Here is a 27854-nt window from a genome sequence, read left to right as displayed (position 1 = left end):
AGGTACGCCTAGTTTCACGGTGATGCGGAGGTATGCTTAGTTGTAAAGTGAAGCGGAGGCATAATAGAAAGTGGGAATTAAAGAATGAAAAAGATACTTAGAGGAAAAGAAAAGGGAAGTAATGAATAAAATAAATAAATGAGAATTGTAAGTTAAATGGGCCTTGTGCCAAACTGTTAATGCGAAAGTGCCCGCCTAATTAATAGCCTGAGATTGCTAATGCGGGAATATTCGTCTGATAGCACTGTTCCTTACTGTGATACACATGAAAATGTTATTATGATGAGGCCTAACTAACACGGGTAACCGTGATGCCAAGGTGTCTAACTGATACAGTAAAAGAACCATATTCGGGGTTCACTCCGAGTAACGTCGAGTTGCGGGTAGGCAACCGATGCATGAGCTCATGGCCTGCGCTAGGAATAGGCATGCATCATATTGTTTGTACATTTGTATTTGGTTGTGTTTTGCTTGTTGTATTTTCTCTGTGATTGTGTTGTTTGCTTGTGTTGTTTGCCTTGCTTTTGTGCTTAATTGGTTATTTTGTTAGGCTGTGAACTTAGTAATGTGATTTAAAGAAAAGGATTTTGAACGACTTTAAGTATGACCTAGAAAGAATTTAAGGGTTTAATAAAGAAAATTGTATTTGGGATATGAGTTAACTATTTGTATTTTATTTTGTATTTTTACGGCATTCACTATCCCTACTGAGAACATGCGAGGACAACGTTCTCACCCCCTACAGATCTTCTGTTTTAGGAAACAGGTTCAGGAATCCTCGGCGAGAAGCTGCGACTAATCCACAAAGTCATACATATATATGTAATTATATTTTCAGTTTTTGGTTTAATCTTAGATTTTATTTTCTCCTCACCCTTGATGTTTTAAAGTGTATTTTTACAGAGGGGTAGGTTTATATTTGAGTCTTACATAAATAATTATTATGTATTAATAGTAGTTATGTGAGTATATATTTATCTGATATAGTTGAGCTTGAGGTATATACCAAAATAAAAAGAATTTTGTTTTTTTGAAAAACTATTGACAAGTTAATATGTAGAGGCTCAACATTAAATAGCTGATAAAAGGATAACGCTTTATCTTTAGTACGATCATGACGTGCTAAAAGTTAGGGTGTTACACGTTCAGGTACCTGAAAATTCTGAAAATGATGAGATCTCGATAAATTATGTCTTTACAGGAGAAAAATGAGACCTAAAAAAGACAATTGTCAATGAAATATTTGCGTATAATGTGGCATTAAATATCATGCATGAAAGTAAGGATCTTGAGCCAAGAACAGTCGAAGAATGTCGACAAAGGAATGATTGGCCAAAATGGAAAGAAGCTATGAAGGCTAAATTAGACTCACTTGCAAAACATGAAGTCTTTGGACCTGTAGTCCGTACAGCAGAAGATGTAAAATTTGTTAGATACAGATGGGTATTTGTGAGAAAACAAAATGAGAAAAATGACGTTGTACGCTATGAAACTCAACTTATGGCACAAAGTTTTTTCACATAGGCCCGGTATAGAATATGAAGAAATATATTCTCCTGTAGTGGATGCAAATAACATTGCGTTATTTGGTCAGTTTATCCGCATATCATAAATACGTATGCATTTAATAGATGTGGTAACAGCCTACTTATATGGTTCATTAGATTGTGATATCTATATGAAAGTTTCTGAATGACTAAAAATATCTAAACCATCCAATGAATGTTCGCAGGGGTTACATGCAGTCAAATTACAAAGATCTTTATATAGTCTAAAGTAATCTGGACGAATGTAGTATAATCGTCTTATTGAGTATATGGTAAAAAAATATTCAAGAATCATGATATCTACCCATGTGTTTTCATAAAGAAATCTGCATCTGGATTCATTATAATCGCTGTGTACGTTGATGATTTAAATATCATTGGAACTCCTGAAGAGATTCCAACAATTATAAAAGCTCTAAAAGAAGAGTTTGAGATGAAAAATCTTGAAAAGACTAAATTTTGTCTCGACCTGTAGATCGAGCATACAAAAAATAAGATCTTTATTCATCAAACAACATACACATAAAATATCTTGAAGAGATTTTATATAGATAAGTCATATCCAATAAGAAACCCAATGATCGTAAAGTTTTTGAATATGGAAAAAGATCAATTCTGTCTTAAAGAAAAAAATAAAGATATCCTTGGTCCTAAAGTACCATATCTTATTGCCATTGGAGTGCTAATGTATCTTGCTAATAATACACGACCCGGTATATCATTTGCTGTGAATTTATTAGCAAGGTATAGTTCCTCTCCAACCAGAAGACATTGGAATGGAATCAAACAAATTTTTCGATATCTTTATAGAACAGTTGATATGGGGTTGTTTTATCCATATGGATCCAAGTCACAACTAGTTGGCTATGCAAATGTAGGATACTTGTCTGACCCACACAAAGGGAGATCTCAAACAGGATATCTGTTCACATATGGTGGTACAGCTATATCATGGAGGTCTACGAAACAGACGATTGCAGCAACATCCCCTAATCATGCTGAAATACTAGCAATACATGAAGCTAGTCGCGAGTGTTTTTGGTTCAGGAGTTTAATCCAATATATTTTGTCATCATGTGGACTGATTGATCATAAGAAAGCTCCAACTGTTCTGTTTGAAGATAATACAGTATGTATTGCTCAACTTAAGGGTGGATACATCAAAGATGATAGAACAAAGCATATTTTTTCAAATTCTTCTTCACTAATGACCTTCAAAATCAAGGAACAATTGATATCCAACAGACCCACTCAAGCGATAATCTGGCAGATTTATTTACAAAGTCACTCCCAAAATCTTTCTTTGAAAAATTGGTACATTAGATTGAGATGCACCGATTTCGAGATATTAAATAATGTCGACAAGAGGGAGAGACCGTATTATTTTTCCTTTGGTCAGGTTTTTTCCCATTGGATTTTTCTTGACAAGGTTTTTAATGAGGCAGTCCCCATCACAAAAGATTTTATACTCTTTTTCCTTCACTAAAATTTTTTTATTAGATTTTTTTAGTAAGATTTTAATGAGGCATAATCCTAAATGGTCATTCAAGGAGGAATGTTGTGACAATTATGAGATGGATTCCCATTTAACATGGGCGGCTCAACTTTTTCATAGTGAAATGACATGTTACCAAGGAAAATTATATTTAATGAAAGTAAAAAAAGAGCACTCTCTACATGTATAAATATGAGTTTGTTCTGAAGCAATACACACTACAATAACATATAAAATTCTCTCTCTTTCTATATTTCTCCGTGGGTTTTAAGTTGCAATATATATATAATATTAGTAAATATATGAATTACTTCTATTATTATACTGAAATAATTATATTGATGAATATCAATACTAGAGTCTTTTATTTACACTTCTTTATTTTATATTTATTATATCTTCTTTATTTATTTATTTTACAACATGTGTTTCTTATTTTTTTTTTACTAATGTTGATCCTACTTTTTTTATTTTCGTTTTTTAATTCATTTTTCTCTACTATTGTTTTTCTTGTTCGTCCTTTTTTTTCTTTATTTTTCTTTGTTGTTTAGCTCTATATTTTTTTTGCCTATTTTATTTTTTTTAGATAACAAAAACAAAAAGAAAGTAAGAGAAGAAAAAAAAAGAAAAAAAAAACAACCAAAAAAAGGAAAAAATAAATTAAAAATATGTTTATAAACAAAATAAATAAAACAAAAATATAAAATTCTTGTGTTTTCTTCCACATATTCTGCATTTTATTTCAAAAATTTTTGTGTTTATTTTTTGAATATTTGTCACACAAAAAAATTTAAATAAAAAAAACAAAAATTTTAGTAAAAAATACTAAAATTTATGCATATGAACATAAAATAAAAAACACAGAAGTTTTTAACTACAAAACATAAAAAAAATTTCACACAAAAATATAAATTTCATTAAAAAAACTCATTATATACTCAAATTATTTGTGTTTACTTTTTATATTTCTATACCAATTTTTTTGTATTTATCATCAAAGTGGAGGTAAAAAATGCTTAATTTTTGTGTTTTTTAAAATTATATATATATATATATATATATATATATATATATATATCTATTTGTTTTGAAAATAAGGAGCTCAACACAATACAGTGGAACAAACAAACCAGACAATACACCAATCTAAACTTAGAGAACTAACACAACAACGCAAAGAAGAATCCCTATGTCATCTCCGGCATAGCCATCAACAACTAAACGGATCCATCCCTTTCTACTCGTTATAGCTCATCACGGTCATGCTGATAATATCTTCCGCACATTTGTTTTTATTCTGAAAAATTCTTCTATTTCTTTCCAACCAGATGTTTCAAAGGATCACGCAAAAGCATCTCAACCGTTGCTCTCTATCAACCTTCCTCCTCGATTCCTCTGTCCAACAAAGGAAATATTCTTTCATCGACTCCAGGAAAGACCACTGTCAGCCAATTACCGATAACCAAGCACTTTAAACCTGCCAAGCAAATACACAGCCTAGAAACAAGTGGTGTACATGTTCCACATCGTTATTATATAATACACATACGTTATCTTTTCGGCTGATAATCCCAAGACGGCTTAACCTTTCTTTATATTTATTACTCGTTTGTTACAAAATAGGTTGTCCAAAAATTTAAAATGAGAAGCACAAAAATATTAGTAATAAAAAATAAATTTATAAAGTAAACACATAAATGTGTGAAATGAAAGACAAAATATAGTTAGATTAAACAAATTATAGAAATTCTTAACTGCGAAACATAAACTTTTTGCAACACATACGTAACAATTTCTTTAAAAAAAATCTCCACAAGGTATATATATCTCAAATATGGAATTTAGAATTTTTTTTATTTTGTGTTTTATTTTATTCTAAAATTTTGTGTTTATTGGACGAATGCCCACCCGCCCGCCCTTCAGCCCTTTGGTTGCCTGCCACTCCCCCAGGACAGACAGAAGCCTAGGCCACACGTACCCTTTCACCATCGGCGGACGACCCCCTCCTTAGAGGCTCGCCTACTCCCTTCCTTGCCCTCTCACCTCCGCCTTGTCCTCTATTAACAAATGGCCCACTCAATAGCCACGACTGCCCCTCCTTACTAATGGATTGCTGTCTCGGCCAACCGGCCTCCCCTTCATTGCAAATGGACCATCATTACTAGAAAACTACTTATTACAAACAGATATTTTCGACAGATTTTATCCCATGAAAATACAGACAAATTTTGCGAGGGAATTTTCATCGAAAATAAAGAAAATGAATTAGCATGAATTATAAATGGAAAAGAGAATCTGTCGATAATTCTGTCCAAAAAATTAGTGTTTTTTTATGGAAAATAATTACCGAGAGAAAATTCGTCTATATTTAAATGGACAAAATGCTGCATTATTTTTGACAGATTTTATCCCATGGAAATACATACAGATTTTGCGAGGGAATTTTCGTCGAAAATAAAGAAAAATGAATCAGCATGAATTACAAACGGAAAAGAGAATCTGTCGATAATTTTGTCCGAAAAATTAGTGATTTTTTATGAAAAATAATTACCAACAGAAAATTTATCTGTATTTCAATGGACACAATATTGAGTTTTATTAAATTATTATAGACAAAAAATTTGTCTATAATTTAAAATTTTTTGTCGAAAAATATTGAAATAAGGGTTGTCACCACGAGCTCCTCATTTCAATCACGATACTTCTGCGTCTCCACACTCCATCGCCGGTGCCTCACCGCCGTCACACCGAACCTCCATTGCACTAAACTTCTGTCGCACCGAAGCTTTGTCACACCCCTTCCCGGATCTTCTCCGTGTGTTGCTCGTGTCTCTCCTTTCGAACCCTAACATGCAATCCACTAATTAACTGAAACTGAAACCCTTCGTTTTTCTTCGCTTGGATGTTAGATTTTCAATTTCATGCAATTAATTTCTCTTTTTCCAATAAAATTTCAAGCATGTGGGAATGGAGTGTTGGTAATGCAGGAGTGGTGAATAGATATTATCATTTGAATGGATAGCGGAGTTTTTTATTAGGGATCAATACTCAGTAATTCCTGAAAGTGTGGCATTCCTCCAAATTATGAAATTAAAGTGTGTCATCATAGGTGGGTTGGGGATTTGGTTTCAATTTCTAAATTTATGTTATGTCAATGTGAATATGTGATGGATATCATACATTGACGAACCGTCTCTAGGTGATAGATGTATTCATGTACTTATATTAGTATCTTCAATTGAGTCTCTGTTTTTGACTTTAGATTTAGTCATCAACTATGCACATTACTTAAATTAGACACTTGTTCTTTTTTCTTTTCTTTTATGTGTACATAAGTACTAATATGTATCTTTATTCTTGCTATTTCACTCTTAATTAATTATTTTTATGTTGCAAGAATGTTGAATCTTTTTTAATTAATCATCATAATATATATATAATTGTGAATGTTGGTTTTGACTTTAATGAGTTTCAAAGTGCAGCATATGCTTAATCAAACCACACAGATACAGACACAAACAAATACATCCCTTTCTTTATCTCTTTTATCTGTCCTTATATTATTTGTCATCCATTCTCATTTGGCTTCTAATGCCTCTAAATTAAATCCCTTTGATCTTCTCTATTTTTTTAATTGTTTTTCATAACACTTATTAAATATATCTATGACTCGAGAAGTTTGGCGTCTTGGATGGCTTGTTCCAGGACGTCTTTTAGATCGAAGCAGTCTTGAGTCTTGTGCTCGTATCCTTTGTGATAGTCACAATATAGGCTTTTGTTGTCGTCTGTCCATTCCTTCAATTGTTGTGCCTTTGGGGGGATGCCTTGCTCTGCTATTTGATGATAGATCTCTGTGATTGGGACTAGTAGGGATGTGTAGTTTGTGAATTTTTCCACTCTAGGTGGTCAGTTGGTGGGGGCAGGCTTGAAGTGCTCCTTTGGGGTTTCTTTGGGTGGGGTTTGCTTTGTGGTGCTGTGTTACCATGGTACTGTTCATTGACGGTCACAACTTGCTGACCTCTTCGTCATTTGTGTACTCTCTAGTCATGTTCTGAATCTCATGCATCGTTCACACCAGCTTGGTGGTTAGGTGTTTTCAAAAGTCTTCATTCATGAGTCCATTGGTCAGACAAAGGTTGGCCACAGAATTTGTGAACTCGTTGACCGTTAGGCACTCGTTGTTGAACCTGTCGAAGTACTTCCTCGTGGGTTTGTCTTGTCGTTAGGTGACTCTGAGCAAGTTGATCGGGTGTTTTGTTTTGGCAATTCTAGTGGTGAATTGTGCTATAAATTTCTTGGAGATATCGTCAAAAACGGTGATCGAGCCATTTGGGAGGGTGTTAAACCACTTGATCGCGTGGGCCGGCCAGGGTTACCGGGAATGCCCTACATCGGACCACGTTGGCGACTCCTTCCAGGTTCATCCTGGCTTCGAAGGCCGTTAGGTGTTCTTGGGACTCTTTTGTGCCATCGTATTTTATGTTTGTCGGCTTGTCAAAACCTTTTAGTAACTTGCCCTTTAAGATTTTCTCGGTGAACCGGGTGGCTCCTATTATGACGTGCTCACTCTTTGTCCGTTTAGGATCTTGGCAGTGCCTCCTATCTTCATCGTTTCGTCGGCGTTCTAGCTTGAGGGACGTGCTGCAATTTCGGCATTTGCTATGATGCCAGTCGGGTGATTTCTTGTTCTAGGTTTCTCGCAGTGATCGGCTCCTAGAGGTCGCGTGACTCGTGTGTTATGGCTGATATCGCTCTTTGGAAGCAATCCGCCCCTCCAGGGTTTATACCCTTTCAAATAGCTCTTGAACTATTTGGATTGCCTTTTCTCTTAAGCCATCGGTATTTTTGGAAATTCTGTCTTCCCGTGTTTGCCATCTATCAAAGATTGACTGACGGTGTGCTACACTGGTTACCTTCCCATGGGTTGGTAGGGGAATATTGTTTCATGGTTTACAGGTTAGATTTTGGTGGGTTGGATTCATGGTGATAGCTCGAGGATTGCTCCTCGAATTCCTCTGTCATGTCGCCAAGATTTGGCTAGTCCCCATAGACAATGCCAATGTATAAGATGTCACTTGTATGAGTTGTAAAAGGGATCGGCGATCGGCCGGACTTGATGATGACGGGTTGAATTTTTGGAGTGACGGGGGTAGTACCTGCAAAGGCACTATGGTTCAAGTCAGAATGGATATGAGAGGTATAGGAAAGGGTTAAGTGTGCTACCTACCTGAGGGAGCCTTTGGTTCCGTTTATATAGTGTGCAGTTATTATCTTATCTTATTTTGTTGGCTTAGAAAGGATAAGGAAGATATTTGAATTTGAATGTTTGACTAAGGATTCCTAGACCAATTTCTGGTTGTTGGACCTATTTGGACTATGGTTGTGACCCAGACCCGGATAACCGGATTCGGTGGTTGCTCCGAGGGAGGACCTGGATATTGGGTCCAAAAAACCTACAATTACAACAATATATCTCTAACTAACTAGATCAATAGAGCCAAACAAACCTGGCCAAAATTAAAATTCAATTTTTATGGAGAATTGTCCGTTGTTCTTTTTGGAGCAGCTGTTGTTTTGTTTTGCATGAATCGAGTAAGCGAGTGAGTGATGGGAGCATCATCACTGGAGAGAGCACATCTCTATGAGTACAAGATTTCATGGTATTCCATCTTCTTGCATTGGTGCCTTGGCCTGTTATTTTCCAAACTCTGGGATTCGGCAACAGTGCCACCTTGTTTTTGCCACGCTCATCTCAACCGCAATTGTTCTAGCGACACAGTTTGAAAAGGCAATGGACTTTCTTCTGGTGTTAGTATTCTTGCATATGGAAGATCATGGGGTCCTTTGAGATGCATTGTAGCAAGTGAACAAAGAAATTAGTCGAGTGTTGAACATATGCAACAACTTCGCTGTTGTAGTTTTGTCCCTATCAATATTCTTTCGTTATTTTTCAATCCTTGATTATTATTTTTTTTGAACTAATAATCCGCCAAACGCAACAATTGCTGTCTTGACAGTTGACACCCTTGCAAAGAAAAGAAAACCTTTGAAATTTCTTTATATATATGAGTTGTAGAATATTGATCAATCTTCCATCTTATGTAGCATTGTTTCTGTTGTGATAAGATCAATTAGGTGGATGCCCATTTATGATGGGCTGTTGAATATTCTCAAAGAAAAATGCATTTAATAGGGTTTGAAAAAGAAAACCTTATACATGTATAAATAGGAGGTTAAGCCTCCGTTGATTACACACACAAAAGTAATAAGACACCATTCTCTCTCTCTCTCTTTCTCTAATTATATTTTTTTATTTTATTTGTTACCTCTTCCTTGTTTATTTATTTAGTTATTTTATAACACGTTATCAGCACGAAACTCTAATGAAATTTTAGGAAGACTTCAGGTAACAAATTTTTATTATGTCAAAACTCTTTCATCTTAGCTTGAATATAATGATTTTGATATATCTAGAAACAATTATTTATCATGGATACTAGATGCTAAAATTCATCTTGATTCAATGGATTTTGGAGATATCATTAAGGCTGAAAATAATACATCCCAGAAGGATAAAGCCAAAGCCATAATTTTCCTTCATCGTCATTTTGACGTATGATTGAAAAATGAATATCCCACATCAAAAGATCATGCAGATCTGTGGAAAGACCTTGAAGAAAGGTACAATCATCAAAAGATGGTGATACCTCCTCAAACCCGATATGTTAGAGAAAATTTTCTTGACCTTCCATGCCTCGAATGTGCTCCTGCAGCAGCAGTATCGAGAAAAAGAATTTAAAAATATTCTGAGTTAATTTCTTGCTTTCTTGTTGCTGAACGCAACAATGAGTTGCTCTTAAGAAATTATGAAGCGCGCCCAGATGGCGCCGCCCCATTTCCTGAAGCAAATGCGGCAAATTATAACCCCAGAAGAGGTAAATGAAAAGATTTTAATAACAAGAAAAATTATGGAAGGAAAAGAAATTATGTTCACAAGAAATGATCTCACCAGAAAGTGGGATAAAGAAAGAAATAATGGGCAAAGTAAATCAATTAAGGATAAATACTTCCATTGTAGTGGAAAGGGCCATTTGTCACGTACCTGTCGTACCCCAAGGCACCTAGTTGATCTTTATCAAGAATTCTTGAAAAGGGATGACAAAGGAAATGAAACAAATTTTGTTTCAAATGATGAAAATTCCACCACGTATTATGATGTATCTAATTTCTTTAAGGATTCTAAAGGAAATATTGGCTATTTGATCAATGATGGAATAGTTTGATATGTGTATGTGTTTGTTAAGTATATATTCATGTGAATAATTTTACTGTGCATGTACTTCTACTATTATTATTATTATTATTATTATTATTATTATTATTATTATTATTATTATTATTATTATTATTATTATTATTATTATTATTATTATTATTATTATTATTATTATTATCATCATTTGCTTTGAAGAAAAATGGCAAGGACATATTCTGAAGATATTTGCCTTGCGGATAGTGCAAGTTCGCACACTATTCTTAAAAGTGATATATATTTTACCCATCTTGTGCCAAAATAAGAGTATGTTAATACTATTATTGGCTCAGGCAATGTGATAAAAGGCTCCGAAAGAGCTATAATTTTGTTTCCTGGAGGAACAAAATTTATAATAAATAATGTACTATTGTCTACGAAGTCTCTAAGAAACATGTTGAGTTTCAAAGATATTCGCCGAAATGGATATCATATTGAGACAATGAATGAGGGAAATCATGAGTATTTATGTATTACAACTCATGATTTAAATAAAAAGGTTATATTAGAAAAGTTGCCCTCACTTTCATCTGGGTTGTATTATACCAAGATTAGTACAATTGAATCACATGCCATTGTAAACCAGAAGTTTACTAGCCCAAATGAATTCATAACTTGGCATGATAGATTGTGTCATCTAGGAACAACCATGATGAGGAGAATTATTGAAAACTCTCATAGACATTCACTAAAGAACCAGAAAATTCTTAAATCTAGTGAATTTTGTTGTGCTGTATGTTCTCAAGGGAAGTTAATTTTAAGGCCATCATCAGTAAAGATTGGATTTGAGTCCCCTAAATTCCTAGAAAGGATTCAAGGTGATATATGTGGACCTATTCATCCACCATGTGAATTTTTTAGATATTTTATGGTCCTGATAGACGCATCTTCGAGATGGTCACATGTGTGCTTATTATCTTCTCGCAACTTGGCGTTTGCGAGATTACTGGCTCAAATTATTCGATTAAAAGCACAGTTTCCAGAAAATCCAATCAAAACAATTCGTCTTGATAATGCTGGTGAATTTACTTTCGAAGCCTTTGATGCTTATTGTATGGCTAATGGAATAAGTGTTGAACATCATGTAGCTTATGTTCACACACAAAATGGGTTATCAGAATCACTTATTAAATACCTCCAATTGATTGCTAGACCCTTACTTATGAGAACAAATCTCCCAACTTCGGTTTGGGGGGCATGCTATTTTGCATGCCGCAGCACTTATTTGTTTGAGGCCAACGAGTTACCATAAGTTCTCTCCTATGCAATTAGCTTTTGGCCAGCAGCCAAATGTTTCCCATTTAAGAATATTTGGGTGTGCGATATATGTTCCCATTGCACCACCTAATCGCACCAAAATGGGACCCCAAAGAAAATTGGGGATATATGTTGGATATGATTCTCCCTCTATAGTGAGGTATCTTGAGATACAAACTGGGGATGTATTTAAAGCCTGATTTACGAATTGTCATTTTGATGAATCAAAATTTTCAACATTAGGGAGAGAGAATAAGCTTCCTAAAAAGGGACTTAATTGGAATGCATCATCGTTGATGCATTTAGATCCTCGATCAAGGCAGTGTGAACTTGAAGTTCAAAAGATTATACATTTGCAAAGAATAGCAAATGAATTGCCTGACGGATTTTCTGATACAAAGAGGATAACCAAATCTTATATACCAACGTAAAATGCCCCAATTCGAATTGATGTCACAGTTGGAAAAATTGCCACCGATGCAAATACATGCCAGAAGCGTGGCAGGCCTATCGGTTCCAAAAACAAAAATCATCGAAAAAGAAAAGAGGTAAATAATATTCCTGTTGAAAATGACATAGTAGAGACACCTGCATTTATCCAAAATTCTGATATAATGTTAACGCCAGAAGATGTTCAGGTACCTGAAAAGTGTGAAAATGACGAGATCTCGATAAATTATGTCTTTACAGGAGAGAAATAAGACCGAAATAAGACAATTGTCAATGAAATATTTGCATATAATGTGGCATTAAATATCATGCATGAAAGTAAGGATCTTGAGCCAAGATCAGTCGAAGAATGTCGACAAAGGAATGATTGGCCAAAATGGAAAGAAGCCATGAAGGCTGAATTAGACTCACTTGCAAAACATGAAGTCTTTGGACCTGTAGTCCGTACACCTGAAGATGTAAAACCTGTTGGATACCGATGGGTATTTGTGAGAAAACGAAATGAGAAAAATGAAGTTGTGCGCTATAAAGCTCGAATTGTGGCACAGGATTTTTCACAAAGGCCCGGTATAGATTATGAAGAAACGTATTCCCCTGTAGTGGATGCGATAAAATTGCATTATTTGGTCAGTTTATCTGTATATCATAAACTGCATATGCATTTAATGGATGTGGTAACAGCCTACTTATACGGCTCATTAAATCGGGATATCTATATGAAAGTCCCTGAAGGACTAAAGATATCTAAACCATCCAATGAATATTCGCAAGGGTTATACTCAGTTAAATTGCAAAGATCTTTATATGGTCTAAAGCAATCTGAACGAATGTGGTATAATCATCTTACTGAGTATTTAGCCAAAAACAAATTTAAGAATGATGATATCTGTCCATGTGTTTTCATAAAGAAATTTGCATTTGGATTCATTATAATTGCTGTGTATGTTGATGATTTAAATATCATTGGAACTCCTAAAGAGATTCCAACAATTATAAAAACTCTAAAAGAAGAGTTTGAGATGAAAGATCTTGGAAAGACTAAATTTTGTCTTGGCTTGTAGATCGAGCATATAAAAAATGGAATCTTTATTCATCAAACAACATACACAGAAAAGATCTTGAAAAGATTTTATATGGATAAGTCACATCCCTTGAGTACCCCAATGATTGTAAGATCTTTGGATGTGGAGAAGGATCAATTCCGTCTTAAAGAAGAGAATGAAGATATCCTTGGTCCTGAAGTACCATATCTTAGTGCCATTGGAGAGCTAATGTATCTTGCTAATAATACGCGACCTGACATATCATTCTTGGTGAATTTACTAGCAAGATATAGTTCCTCTCCAACCAGAAGACATTGGAGTGGAATCAAACAGATCTTTCGATATCTTCATGAAACGGTTGATATGAGATTGTTTTATCCCTATGGATCCAAGTCACTATTAGTTGGCTATGCAGATGCTGGATATTTATCTGATCCACATAAAGGGAGATCTCAAACAGGATACCTGTTCACATATGGCGGTACAACTATATCATGGAGGTCCACAAAACAGACGATTGCAGCAACATCCTCTAATCATGCTGAAATACTAGCGATACATGAAGCTAGTCGCGAGTGTTTTTGGCTGAGGAGTGTGATCCAATATATTATGTCATCATGCGGATTGATTGATCATAAGATAGCTCCAACTGTCCTGTTTGAAGATAATACATCATGCATTGCTCAACTTAAAGGCGGATAGATCAAAGGTGATAGAACAAAGCATACTTCTCCCAAATTCTTCTTCACTCACGATCTTCAAAATCAAAGGACAATTGATGTCCAACAGATCCGTTCAAGTGACAATCTGACAGATTTATTCATATAGTCACTCCCAAAATTCTCCTTTGAAAGATTGGTACATAAGATTGGGATGCGCCGATTTTGAGACATTAAATGATGTCGACAAGAGGGGGAGACTGTACTCTTTTTTCCTTGGTTAGGTTTTTTTCCCATTGAATTTTTCTTGACAAGGTTTTTAATGAGGCAGTCCCCATCACTAAAGGATATTGTACTCTTTTTCCTTCACTAAGGTTTTTTTCCACTGGATTTTTCTTTAGTAAGATTTTAACGAGGCAATAATCCTAAATGGTCATCCAAAAAGGAGTGTTGTAATAAAGATCAATTAGGTGGATACCCATTTATGATGGGCGGTTGAATATTCTCAAGGAAAAATGCATTTAATAGGATTTGAAAAAAAAAACCTTATACATATATAAATAGGAGGTTAAGCCTCCGTCGATTACATATACAAAAGTAATAAGACATCTTTCTCTCTCTTTCTCTAATTATATCTCTTTATTTTATTTGTTATCTCTTTCTTGTTTATTTATTTAGTTATTTTATAACAGTTTCAATCGATCTTAATTTTAGAGCATTGATATATTGTTCCTATTTTCTGAAATTTAAATTTGACAGTTGTCAGTTTTTCTTTATTTTAATTTTTAATTTTTTTTTAAGTTAAGATTCTCAATTTTAATATTTAAAAAAATAATAAATAAAATTAAATAGAGATATGGTTGCGGTGGTTGACCAGTTGACGTGGTGCTGGCTTTAATGATAAATCCGATAGTGTGAGAAGGTGGTTACGATGTAGCCAAGTAAGCCTAATAATTTGTCATTATCTAAAAGACTAAAACATAATTGGTTATATCCGTAGGATTTAGATTTTCTAAAATTTGAATTTTAAATTAGAGAATAAAGTATAATTTTTTATTATTTATTTTATAGGTGAGATTAATAATAAATATGAAAAAAAATCATTTAAAAATAGAAAATTATACTTTATCCTCTAAAGTATAATTTAAAAATTTAGAAGATTTAAATTCATATTCGTATCTACTCTACAATTTTTTGATGATAAAATAATCTCCATTCACTTTTATTTATTTATTTATTTATATTTTTAATTAAATTAATAAATATATTTTTGGCAATATAATAAAAATAAAACTTGAATATACGATCTTAATTCTTATATATACCGTCCAAATTTAATAAATGTTTTAAAAAGACAATATCTTTTAGTATACAAATAGTATGATCATTAAATGTATCTAATTAATACGTCTTTTAAATTTTTATATTTTCATACCTCAACTTGTATTGCCACAATAGTTGACCATTATGGATCATATGATCAGAAATCTGAACCTTTTAATTTGACTATTAAACACATACGTATAAAATTCAAAGAAAATAGTAAAGAGTCCATATCTTTTGAAAAAAAAAATTATTTAACATTAATTCAAATAAAAAATAAATATTAAAAATATTAATCTCAATATGTGAATTTTAATTTTAAACGAACAAAGTACACAATTCTTATTAAATTAATATATATACATGGCCGCCACTTTGAGAAAAAAAAGGTTTATTTTGTTGAAATAAATATTCATTGTTGGTATAAATATGACGTTTGTTATTTGTCTCTATCCATTATCCATGTCAGAGCAAGAGTTTGTGTGTACCAGCGAGTTATTACAACGCCTCTGTTTGTTTTAAGTTTCAAACTTTTTAACATTTAAACAGCTGGCATTATCCATTTTTTAAGAAAGGATTGGATTAAAACAAAACAAATTTCAAACAATCACTTCCTTACTTTCCTCCCATCCTTAACTGGTTTTTCCAATTTTTCGTCTGTCTTACCAATTTTTAGTTTAAAAAAACTGATATATGGATATTTAAATAGAAGCAGCGTTGACTCTCAAACATTTATAAAAACCTTCGAACTGACTCTCATTCTACTCTGCTAGTTGGTCTTTGAGAACAAGAGAGTGTCTGTCACAACTACTTTTTCATAGAGAAAAATGGCAGGAGGAGTAGTAGAAGGAGGACCTACGAAAAGGGCTCATCTTTATGAGCACAGATTCACTCATTATTTTGCCTTCACTTGTGTTGTTGGAGCTCTTGGTGGCTCGCTTTTTGGCTATGATCTTGGCGTTTCAGGTTTTTTTTTCTCACCCTTCTTTTCACTGTTTAATACTTTTGTTTTTATTGAATCATGTAGCTGAATTGCATCTTATAATTTCCTTTTTTTCGTCAAGCAAAGGGCCACTTTCAATTCTTTGTGTTTTTGCCTCTCATTCTGGATTTGATTTTTATGTTAATTTCCTTTGATTAAGGCACGTTTATTTCTCATAGTAGTACCAACAACTCCAAACTGTATCATTTTCTTTCGTTGCAAAATATAGTCGCCAAATTAATCATCATTGTTTCTTCAAGAAATAGTTTTGTTATTATTTAGACTGGTAATGATAATAATACAACACCAACTCTATCTTTTTGTTCCAAATTGTATATACCTTTTTGTTTTACATGAGGATGACTAAGGTGTTGATCTCATTTGGAAAAAGTGGGAGAAAAAGTAATTGCAGGAAGAAGAGAGGAAATATTTTATGTTTTCAACAAGTGCCGTGATTTGATAGGATCTTTAAAGTGAGTTTGGAATTGTATATTGGGATTTATACTTGTTTTTTAAGCAAGATATTTGTAATTCAATATTGATATTTTGTATTTTATAAAATAAAAATTTATTGTGTTTATATTTTTTGCTTTTGAAGGTTAGAAATGGTTTTAAAAATATTGAGAGATGTGTTTTTAAGGTAGTTTTAATACCTTTTGTATTTATATTTATATATATTTATTTATATTTGTTTTATGACTTTTATCAAATAAATATGGTGTGTCACCAAAAAAAAATATGGTATAACAACTAGAGTTTTTGAAAAAAATAAGGAAATCAACAGCTTTTAGAGAGGCTGTGTGGTTCTGATTTTGATTTCGAATGCAACAGTGATGGGTGGTGGCGCAAGCAACGCATGATGAGATAGCGAAAATAATTAGAATGAAAAATGGTTATAAATTTTCAGAGTTTGCTGATTCGTTCAAAATCATAATATATTAATATCCATCTGGCGAGTCATGTGTATTGGTTGGTTGAGATGGGTATAATTAGAAATCGGATATTCATATTCTCCTCATAATCTGCATTTTTCCACTCTTAGTTGCTAAGTTCTCCTGAATTATCGGCATAACTTTTGATTTCTGTTTTTCTTATCTCATCATTTCAAATTTCATTGTTATTATGATTATTATTATTATTATTAACTAATAATTAGCCCACATACCTTGTTAACAAATCCAGATATGAAATTTATTTTATTTGTTTTTTTTTTACTTTTAATTTTATTATCACATCAAAATTACAGTGATGTAATGAACTAAAATTTTCAACTGAGCTTTTGTGTTTCTTTACTTAACAAAGGAAATCCCGTCTTTGTTACTAATCTCCTTTTTGTCATAGTCAAATTTATCCTTGCAACTTAAGAATCAAAGAGGGTACTTGGTATGTTGTTGTTGCAGGTGGGGTTACATCAATGGACGATTTCCTGATCAAATTCTTCCCAGACGTGTACAAAAAAAAGCACATGCACCAGAAAGAGACAGACTACTGCAAATATGACAACCAAGTGCTGACACTCTTCACATCATCGCTCTATTTTTCAGCACTTGTAATGACATTCTTTGCTTCTTACTTGACAAGAAAGAAAGGTAGAAAGGCAAGTATCATTGTGGGAGCCCTTAGCTTCTTGGCTGGAGCAATACTCAATGCAGCTGCACAGAATATTGCAATGCTCATCATTGGCAGGGTCCTTCTTGGAGGAGGCATTGGCTTTGGTAACCAAGCTGTACCCTTGTATCTTTCTGAAATGGCTCCGGCAAGGAATCGAGGAGCAGTCAACCAACTCTTTCAGTTCACAACCTGTTTTGGAATCTTGGTTGCAAATCTGATCAACTATTTTACTGACAAAATACATCCCCATGGATGGAGAATCTCGCTGGGCTTGGCGGCCATTCCGGCACTTCTTATGCTTGTTGGAGGTATTTTCTGTGCCGAGACACCTAATAGTCTTGTGGAACAAGGAAGGTTTGACGAGGCAAGAAAAGTATTGGAGAAAGTAAGAGGAACCAAGAATGTTGATGCCGAATATCAAGATCTTGTTGAAGCCAGTGAAGAAGCACAGGCTGTCACTAGCCCCTTTAGGACACTCCTAAAGAAGAAGTATAGACCCCAACTTGTGATAGGAGCCTTGGGGATTCCGGCATTCCAGCAGCTAACTGGCAATAACTCCATCCTCTTTTATGCTCCTGTCATTTTCCAAAGTATTGGGTTTGGTTCTAATGCGTCATTGTATTCATCTTCTATCACCAATGGAGCTCTCCTCGTCGCCACAGTCATCTCAATGTTTTTAGTGGACAAGTTTGGTAGAAGGAAGTTCTTTCTGGAAGCTGGTTTTGAAATGATATGCTGCATGGTAAGTATTATTGCTTGTTTATGCTGCTGTGCTAGTTGTTTATGCTGATTAATTGCTTATTGGACCCTCTAATTTGGTTTGGTTGATTTTCAGATTGCTACCGCTATAGTTTTGGCTCTGGATTTTGGACATGGTAAAGAACTTTCCAAAAGCGTCAGTTACTTTCTTGTTATTGTGATATTCTTGTTTGTGTTGGCTTATGGAAGATCTTGGGGTCCACTAGGATGGTTGGTTCCTAGTGAGCTCTTCCCATTGGAAATAAGATCAGCAGCACAGAGTATAGTGGTGTGTGTCAACATGATCTTCACTGCACTTGTGGCACAGTTGTTCCTCATGTCACTTTGTCATCTCAAATATGGAATCTTCTTGCTGTTTGCTGGCTTAATTATCTTCATGAGTATGTTTATCTTCTTCCTCTTGCCAGAAACAAAGCAAGTTCCAATTGAGGAAATTTATCTCCTCTTTGAAAACCACTGGTTCTGGAAGAATATTGTAGGACAAAGCGGCCAACACCATGGGAAGACAGCTGCTGTTTAAGAGCCTAATGAAGTTATGCATGTTTGAATTGTCAACTGTTAGTCAGACATGGTTAAGGTAAAAGCTATACAAGAGAATAACTTTTACCTAAACCATGTAAACCATGTTTTGGAGCTTTCCAAACAGCAAACCAAACATATAGTAATTAGAATGATCAAGTATAGGTTTCTTATTTTTGGTTAATAGTTATTGTTCTATGCTTAAATGATCAAATATGGATGCTATAAATTTCATTTGAATATAAATGCTTTATCGTATTTAATCTGTGGTGATGTCCAGGAAATGGATCTTTTCAATTTTTGTTAATAAGGAAGTAAAATGTGATCTCTTACCATTAATTTTATAAGTGAGACCAAAGCGAAAACATAAGAGAGAGCATTGAAAGATTAGAAATCACACCTTACTCCCTCAATTTTTTTAATAATTGAGAAAATCCATTCCTGTGATGTCCACATCAATATAAGAGGGGAAAAAAAATCATAAACGGTTCTTGACAATTACCTTGAGAGATGAGGCCTTCAATAAAAAAAACCCTTTCCAGCCTTTGTTTTTTTATGTCTGTGATTAGTCCGTCTATCAATATTTTCTTTCTTTATTAATAGAATAAACCTACATGCCATTTTAAATGGTTGCTCCGTTACAAGATCAGAGTTGTTTAGTTTTTCTTTTTATTACCTTTTTCAAATACATTAGCTAAATTTATTAAGTAAAATTAAGAAATATTAGTAATTTTTATATTATTACTTATAAAATTTATATTTAAGAAAAAAAAATTATAAACGACTCTTGACAATTACATTGAAAGACGAAGTCCTCAATAAAAAAAATACTCTTTCTGGCCTTTATTTTTTATTTGTGTGATTAGTCCTTCTATCAATATTTTCTCTTCGTATTAATAGAATAATACATGACATGTTAAACTGTTGCTTTATTAAGAGCTCAGAGCCATTTAGTTTTTCTTTTTATTATCTTTTTCAAATACATTAGCTAAATTTACCAAGTAAAACAAAGAAATATTAGTGATTTTTATATTTTTACTTATAAAAAATAAATAAAAAATATATTAGTGATTAATATGTCACATAAACATATTTTTAAAAAAAATTATTGACAGATAAACTATCCAATCTCATGAAATTAAATATCAAGAATTGAAATAGACTATTTTTTTATTGGGGGCCTCGGTCCTTCAAAAAAATTATCAGAAGTTAAAATCAGGGGATAAGATGAGTATTCACTCGGTACAAAATAATATGTAGGACATTGCAAATTAACAAAAATGGTGCATTTGATAAGATCATAACATTTTATGATAGCAAGAAGTATCACATTAAGAGTTTTGCAAGTTCATCTACTCGTAATGTTCCTCGCGGTACAACATTAAGAAATCGTTCATCAAAATTTGTTTTTCTTTGAATTTTAGAACTCTTTTGAGTCTTCTCCCTTTCACCTTTATCTTTCACAGGAATGGCAGCAGTTTCTTTTCCCTTGGAGGAAGCGGAACGTTGTTGCTTGGCAGTTTTTTGAACCACAACCTTACTATGTCTCCTAAAGACTGGTCCGGAGGAAGCTGATTTGGCAAAGGAAACTGTAGTTTGATAAATAGTGTCACCATCCAAAGAATCTTCATCTAAAATAAGTGCACATCGTTTCTCAACTGCTTCCTCCAACAATGATAAAATGCCTTTCATACAAGGTGCAGTTGACCTTGGTGGCCAACTGGCATCATCAGTTTCTGAACCATCTATAGTGTTATCGACTTGAGGATCTACCTTGCCATTGATATAACTGTCATTAGTTCCTAACATTACCTCAGATCCTAAAACTGATATAGAAGGGCAATCACTGCAGCTTTTGCTATCCATCATATCCTCAGCTCCATTGCTTTCATTCCAAGCTTCTGAGGGGCATTTAGCATGGCTGTCATCATCCGACAAAGTCATATTAGTGATAATGCTCCCGTGAGACTCCAGCTCACCATAGGAGCCTGTAACATTGTTTATACATTCGGCTTCAGATTTTCTTGCAAGTGAAGTAGCACTAGTCACAGATTGCTTGCTATCTTCTATGGGAGACGACACCTCAACTTTTCCCAAAGCCAAATCACTTGAACTCGAAGAAATGCTAGAGTCATTGCCTTCATTCTCTACTGAATTCTCCTGCCGACTTGATGCTGAGACTTCTGATGCTAGTATTTTGTTATTTTGTTCATTGGCTCCCTTTGAATTATCTGTGGGATTTGGTAGAGCCGACTTCCAATTTTGCCCTCTCCACATAAGTACGTGCTCGTTTTCAAATGAAAGCAATACACATGGAACGAGATCCTACATTTAAAAAATACAGGAGGAAAAACGATGTTACAATAGCATCATCATTAGTTTTTAAAGAAAACAGTCTTATGATATAATAGCAAAACCAAATAAACAACAAAAAAAGGCTTAAATCCAATTGATCTTCATTCAATATTGCATACAAAATTGTGGCAAAAATGCTTATACCCTTAGTTTGGCTCCAATCTTTCTATAGTCACTTTTATTTAGCCCTTGGCAGTTTATGCGGACAAGTTCACACTCTTCAAATGCCTCTCTGACATTTTTTGCTAGGTCACAGTAAACACCATTTTTTCCTGCAACAAGAAAATATATCATTTTCTTTGTATAAACAATAAAAATGAAGACAGATAAATGCCTGTTTGCCAGCAGAAAAGAACAATAATTTTGCTTCAAAGATGAATTGTAGTGGACATTCTCAACATTAAAGAGGTACCTAGCTTGCATATGGGAATTAATTCCCTTCCCTTTTTACGCATTTCAGTTACTTGTTGTAGCGTTAAACCTTCGGGAACTCGCTTAACAAGCTTAGGATATACTGGAGGCACAGGCTTCCACAGCATCAGGGGAAACCGCGGCCGTGTTCTATAGTTATAGTTTCTGCCTCGGAAAAGGTACAACACACCACCCCTTCTGTAGATTATTTTCCCCCCTGTCTTCTCCTGGTAAACCAAATAATAACATAAGGAGGCTAGAGAAACATAAAGAATGAAGAAGCAAGAAACAAAAAAGTAGGAGAAGAAGATAGTAACCTCTAACTGGTGGCAGACATTGTCCATATCAACTGTACAAACTCCTTTGCACTTAATCTTGCAGACCCTCTTTCGCTTCCAGTGAGCATGAATATTGTCCAACATGTTATGCGTTAAACCATCTCTACCTAAATAACACAACAGGTAAAGCTTTTCCTTTTCAATTCCCAATCATCAACAAAATTCAATTACACTGACGACAAAAATAAAACTAACCAATATTGAGTTGGCGATTGGTTTTGACGGAGCTTCTAACCAAAGCGTCGATCTCCTGCTGAGTCAAGGGCTCACCGAGAATCTCTTCTCTGGAGGAGACGTACCGGGGGAAGGTGCCGGGAAGAAAAGGACCGGGGGACTGAACGGGCTTTATCCCTTTCTTGTCGGGTGGAGGAAGCACGAAGGAGTCGAACTCCTTCTGCTGCTTCTTGCTGGGTGGGAGTGGGGCCCGGCCCGTCCATGGGCGGGGTGTGGTGGCAGGGCCAAAGGGGAGGAAGGGGGGCTCCCGGATCTTGAGTGGCTTGGCCTTGGGAGTCTCGGTGTAGCTGTACTTGAACTCGAAGGGTGCGCCCTCTATCACATACGAGAGTCCGTCTTCGCCAATCTTGATGTTATCGGGCGGTATTGCCAGCCGTTTAGGTCTCGATTTGGGGATGTTGGAGAACTTGAATGCCGGGTGCTGGTGGTGGTGGTGGTCGGTATAGTCGGAGCGGGAGAACTGGAGCTCCGTGGATGGGCGCGAGTTGGATTCGAGGGTGATGGGGAAGGTGATTGTAAGTTTCAGAGCCATGAAGATGGAGATGGGAGAAGAGATAACGGTGACTCACATAATTTTACAGTGCACCTGTGTATAGGAAACTAATTTGTTAATATAATTTATTTGGTGATTTCTAACTAACCCTCTCATAAACAGAAGATTAAGTATTCTCTATGACTTGTTTAATTATTATTAAAAATAGTTATTTTTGTCAAATCATCTTTTTAACTTTAGTTAATTAAACTAAATTATTAAAGCATGATAAAACCTATTTTATAAATTCCAATAGCTTTCAAAATGCGCCAACGAGCTAAGCTATAGCTCAAATGGCATAGTTTTCCCTTTCCACCAAAAAGTCTGCGAATTTCACTTCTAATTTTAAAAAAAAAAAATAGCTTTCAAAAATGCAAACTGAAAATAAAAGTTAAAAAAAAAAAATCAAAACAAAAACGAATTAGAAGTTGAAAACGAGGGCAAGCAGAGACTATGAATGGTGGAACAAAGTAGAGTAAATCACTGAATGCAAGAAATTCTTTTATATAATGTCTATTAGGTATGTCTTGATTGTTAGATTTTATGATACTTTTGGTATAATTTTGTATTATTTATGATTTGTGATTATACTTAATAGCAAGACGGAAGGGGATGATTTACAAATCAAAATTCTTCTCCCAAACTTGGGTGGAGTATTAATCAACTATCTAAAAAAACAAGCTGAGCTAATTGACAGCATCAATTGTGATTCGTGACCATACCCTTAAAAAAAAAACAAAAGACATACTCTATGGAGTAGTTCATTCTTGTAATTTTGTTCACCTAATCACCTTTGAACAAATCCATACTCAATACAATCCAAATCAAGGTTCTGAGAACCGGATCGGTCATCGAACCGATCTAGTTACTAGTTTACTGGTTCAACCGGTCTAACCGTGGTTCAACCAAAAAAATCGTTTTAAAATAAAATAATAAATAAATTATAAATAAACATCCTAGAATATAGAAGCAGCTTGTGAGTGACTATTGAAAGAAATGCCAATTCAAATAGTACAAAGTGTGAAGATATCAGATAATACCATGATATATTGAAAGAAACCCAATAAACAACACTATAATTGCTGTTCCAAGAAGTCCTTAGAGAATGCAAAGCTAAATTAGAACAGTAAATACAGAAAGTAACATTTCAAAGAGAGATAACAAGTATATCAATACTCAATACTCTTAATTGTTATTATCCTATTCCGCAACATATGCAAGCTATAATGAACAAATACTTCATTTCTACTCAAATATCTGTACCATAGGCGTATCTGCATCATATACTATTAAATTAAACTTCCTAATTGTGACTATAGTTTTGATAAAATGGTTGTATTTACATATTCCTATTTGTGCAAAACAGAAGGCCAGACTAGCTAGCTTTATTTCTCTTACAAGAAACTAGTATAACTTGGAAAACAACAATGATAAAGCCATGAAGAGATTCTATTAGTTTCTACTAAACAAAATAATTAGATCAAAACTAAGGGTGAATTTTCAGTATTAAGAAATCTAACTGTGTCTCTTGAATCTCCAATTCAATTATGCCAGTAATCCAACGAGTTGACTTACTATACAATAAACGAGTGCAGAAATAGAACGAAAGATGAAGAGGTACCAGAGGGCAGAAAAGAGTTAGTTTTCTTGTTCCTGAGAGTGTGAGCACGCGCTGACGCTGCGGAAATCCTTTTGCTGGTTCAGATTGCCATTTTCCTTCTCAGTTCTGGTAAAGAACATTGACAATTAAGAAAGATGATCAACACAATGCAAGTGAAGAGTGAGCATTGACAATTGAGAAAGATGATCAACACAGCAGAGCCACAAAACACACAACAGCACACCAGAACCCACAGCAGCAGCAACACAGCCAGAAAATTAATAGCAGCACAAAATTAATACTACCAACAGCATTCAGCATTCAGCACAAAAATTATCATTCAGCAACAAACAGCATTTGATTTGATTTCCATTTTTAGAATTCAGCAACAAACATTACAAAACAGAAACAAGTAATCCCTAATCACACTAAGCCTGAAATCAATAAAGCTAAACAAAATTTTCAATAATGATTTGATTTCCATTTTTAGCAGCAGCAAGAAAATTTCAACAAAAATTTCAGGAATTAAGGAAAGAGCAGCAGCGCAAAATCAATTATTTGATTTTCCATTAATCCATTCACAATTTCACATTCAAAAATCAGCAAACAGAGCATAAAAGGAAGAGAAGAACCGAAGAAGTGAAACTCAGTGCCGCTAACCTTCGACGGAGACACAGACGGCGACCGGCGAGACGACGGCGACCGGCGACACGGCGGCGAACTGCTCCAAGTTCGAGAGAAGCCAGGGAGGACGGGGAGAGGGGGAAGGAGGACGCCGAGCTACAAGAGAAGGCCTGGGCTACAAGAGAGGACGCGGAGGCGCCGACAGCACGGACGGCGGCGGCCTACGGCAGAACTGTTGCATGGAGAACCTAGGGTTTTGGTTGGGTGATTTTGAACTTTGCTTCAGAGTTCAGAGGGATAAGTGATTCACGAATTGGGGGTGGGTTGGGTGTTGCGGGAAGGGGGTGAGTGAATGAGGGATGAACATCGGGTTTTTTTTTTTTTTTTTTAAAGTAACAAAAACGACGCCATTTCATAAGAAATGGTCGGTTCTAGATCCGATCCAACCGGCCGGTTCATCAGTTTCTAAACGGTTTGGAAATTGGCTTTTTTAGGAGGAAGACTGGACTATTTTCAGCGCTATAATTCTCTTTCGTCTCCCGTTGGCTTTTTAAGTGGAAATATTTAGAGTTCCTATTCCCTAAACTTGATAATGTCACATCTAGACATTTATTATCAATAAGCCTCTTCTTGAATCACAATAAACCAAGGTTTTGAAAACCGGACCGATTATCGAACCGTTCTAGTCACTGGTTTACTAGTCCAACCGATCCAATCAGTGGTTCAACCGAAAAACCGTTTTAGAATAAAATAATAAAAATTATAAATAAACATCCTAAAATATAATTATAGTCTAATATAAATCTTAAAATATCTTCGAAATTTAAAACACTACATAAAATATCATCAACCTAATCCATATGATCTTATCAAAATACAAACTCAAAAATTAAATAGTAAAAAACATATCTAAATATTAAATCCCAACATCATGATTTATCAATCATCAAAATCCGCAAGAACTTGTTGCAAATTTGCTTCGGTGGATTAGGATTAGGATTAGGATTAGGATTAGCAGCATCATTCGAAATTAATAAAAGTTTTATTAATCTCTATTTGATTAACACTATTATCCATAATTGAAATTAATAAAAGTTTTATTAATTAAAACAAAATTAAAGACCAACCACAGCACAATGAAAAAGAAAAAACTATCAACATGACCATATCTAAATTCTGCCACCAACATTCAGCAACAAACAAAGACAGCAAAACCAGCAATAATTAGGAGCCAGCAACTACAAATCAAAGCAAAACCAGCAACTACAAAACAAAGAAGTATCCATAACCAGATACAAAATTAAAGACTAGCCATAGCACATTGAAAAATAAAAAAATTATCAACATGAGCATATCTAAATTCTGCCACCAACATTCAGCAACAAATAAAGAAATAAAAACAGCAGGACATTCAGCAGCAAAAACACCATTACCAACAGCATTCAGCATTCAGCAACAAACAGGGCATTCAACAACAAAAATTAGCATTCAACAACAAAGTGTCATCAATCAAATCCATATGATCTTATCAAAATACAATCTCAAAAGTTAAATAGTAAAAAGAAATATCTAAATATTAAAAACCAACATGAAGATTTATCAATCATCAAAATCCATAAATTAGAACCTTGTGACTGACTATTATTGGAACTAGGTGGATTAGGATTAGCAGAATCATTTGAATTAGGAGGATTGGCAGACGAATTATTACCCAAACAGGCATTATAAGCAACTGCTTCTTGATTAATACTTTCATCCATAACTAAATTCAATAAATCATAATCCAAATTAAAAACAGCAACAGAACGGCTAGAAATCCAATAATCATCCATAAGATCATAGAACAGAATCAGTAACAAATCCATTACTCAATTTCAGAAACAAATCCATTACTCAATTTCAGAATCAGTAACAAATCAGTAACAAAAGCACATATTAGAACAGAATCAGTAACATATCAGAAATCAATCACTAACTTCAGAGTTCAGATTCACAAATCCCTAATTTCAGAAATTGCATATTTGAGTAATTTGAAATTTCAGAGTTCAGACCACTAATCTTGACTGAGAAATTATAAAAGCTAGAAATTATAAAACCAATCAGAAATATGGTTAAAGCATTTCATCAAACATGTTGAGTGCGGTAAAATTAAAACGAAATAAGAGAATCCAAAGCTTAATTTCAATGTGATAGAGAAGAGAACAAAACTATTGTAACTTTAATTTAGTCTATGAAAAAATCCAAACCACTACAAAATCAAATAATTACTTATTGTAGTAGAAATCAGAAGTTGCAGAGTTTGAAGAAGAGTATTGGTGTTGTCTGTTGTGTGAGTGTATTGTCTGGTGGCTGGTTTAGGGAACTCACCGCGGGGACAACAGAGAGCAGTTCAACGAGTGGAGCACGCGGGTTGGTCGCAGAGTTTGAAGCAGAGCAACGTGGCTTCCAGACGAACGCGAACGTGAACGGCAAACAAACGGCGACGGAAGCGTGGCTGAGCAGACAAAGACGACGGACGCCGAGCTCGAGGAAGCAACCGCGATCGGTGACAGCGAACAGGGGTTGAAGACTTGGAGCACGAGGGAAGCTAGATGACGGATGGCGAACTTTGAGTGCGACGGACGGCAGCAGTATGCCCCTCCTTGTGGTGGTGGTGTAGGCTTACAGTGCTAGGGTTTTGTGGTTGGTTTGTGTGATTTCTCTGACTGAAAGAAAGAAAGGGAGAACGGGAGAAAGAAACGAAGGAGCTTCCTTTTTGTGTAAACCGGCCGGGTTCCGGTTCGGTCTGATCGGCCGGTTCTCG

The 27854-nt window shown here is 34.7% G+C and overlaps 2 protein-coding genes across 3 annotated transcripts; one reads left to right on the top strand and one right to left on the bottom strand.

Moving 5' to 3' along the window:
- The first annotated feature begins 15606 nt into the window (after positions 1-15606).
- STP14 (sugar transporter 14) lies at positions 15607-19220 on the top strand. Its single transcript, XM_016333361.3, has 3 exons — positions 15607-16052; positions 17469-18421; positions 18515-19220. The coding sequence occupies exons 1-3, from the start codon at positions 15914-15916 to the stop codon at positions 18956-18958; spliced, it is 1536 nt and encodes a 511-aa protein (XP_016188847.1). The 5' UTR covers positions 15607-15913; the 3' UTR covers positions 18959-19220.
- Positions 19221-20228: 1008 nt separating this feature from the next.
- On the bottom strand, positions 20229-27781 carry LOC107630261 (CRS2-associated factor 1, chloroplastic). Of its 2 annotated transcripts, none has more exons than XM_016333358.3 (7): positions 27419-27781; positions 24449-24553; positions 22257-22881; positions 22041-22168; positions 21725-21950; positions 21457-21584; positions 20229-21282 (listed from the first exon to the last, which is right to left on the bottom strand). In XM_016333358.3, the coding sequence occupies exons 3-7, from the start codon at positions 22825-22827 to the stop codon at positions 20284-20286; spliced, it is 2052 nt and encodes a 683-aa protein (XP_016188844.1). In that variant the 5' UTR covers positions 22828-22881; positions 24449-24553; positions 27419-27781; the 3' UTR covers positions 20229-20283. The 2 variants fall into 2 exon arrangements, with proteins under 2 accessions (XP_016188844.1, XP_016188843.1); XM_016333357.3 differs by lacking the exon at positions 27419-27781 and adding an exon at positions 25088-25633.
- Between the last annotated feature and the right edge of the window lie 73 nt (positions 27782-27854).

Source organism: Arachis ipaensis, chromosome B3 (genome assembly GCF_059453495.1).
Source record: "Arachis ipaensis isolate K30076 ecotype BB chromosome B3, ASM5945349v1, whole genome shotgun sequence".
NCBI lineage: Eukaryota > Viridiplantae > Streptophyta > Magnoliopsida > Fabales > Fabaceae > Arachis > Arachis ipaensis.
This window is presented reverse-complemented; position numbering and strand designations above follow the sequence as displayed.

Bases quoted from the DNA above. Each gene is read 5' to 3' on its own strand.
- STP14 (XM_016333361.3), top strand. From the start codon at position 15,914: ATGGCAGGAGGAGTAGTAGAAGGAGGACCTACGAAAAGGGCTCATCTT. The intron at 16,053-17,468 runs GTTTTTTTTTCT...TTGTTGTTGCAG, and splicing joins CTATGATCTTGGCGTTTCAG to GTGGGGTTACATCAATGGAC. The intron at 18,422-18,514 runs GTAAGTATTATT...GTTGATTTTCAG, and splicing joins TTGAAATGATATGCTGCATG to ATTGCTACCGCTATAGTTTT.
- LOC107630261 (XM_016333358.3), bottom strand. From the start codon at position 22,827: ATGGCTCTGAAACTTACAATCACCTTCCCCATCACCCTCGAATCCAAC. The intron at 22,169-22,256 runs GTTAGTTTTATT...TGTGTTATTTAG, and splicing joins CAATCGCCAACTCAATATTG to GTAGAGATGGTTTAACGCAT. The intron at 21,585-21,724 runs GTACCTCTTTAA...TTCTTGTTGCAG, and splicing joins AATTCCCATATGCAAGCTAG to GAAAAAATGGTGTTTACTGT.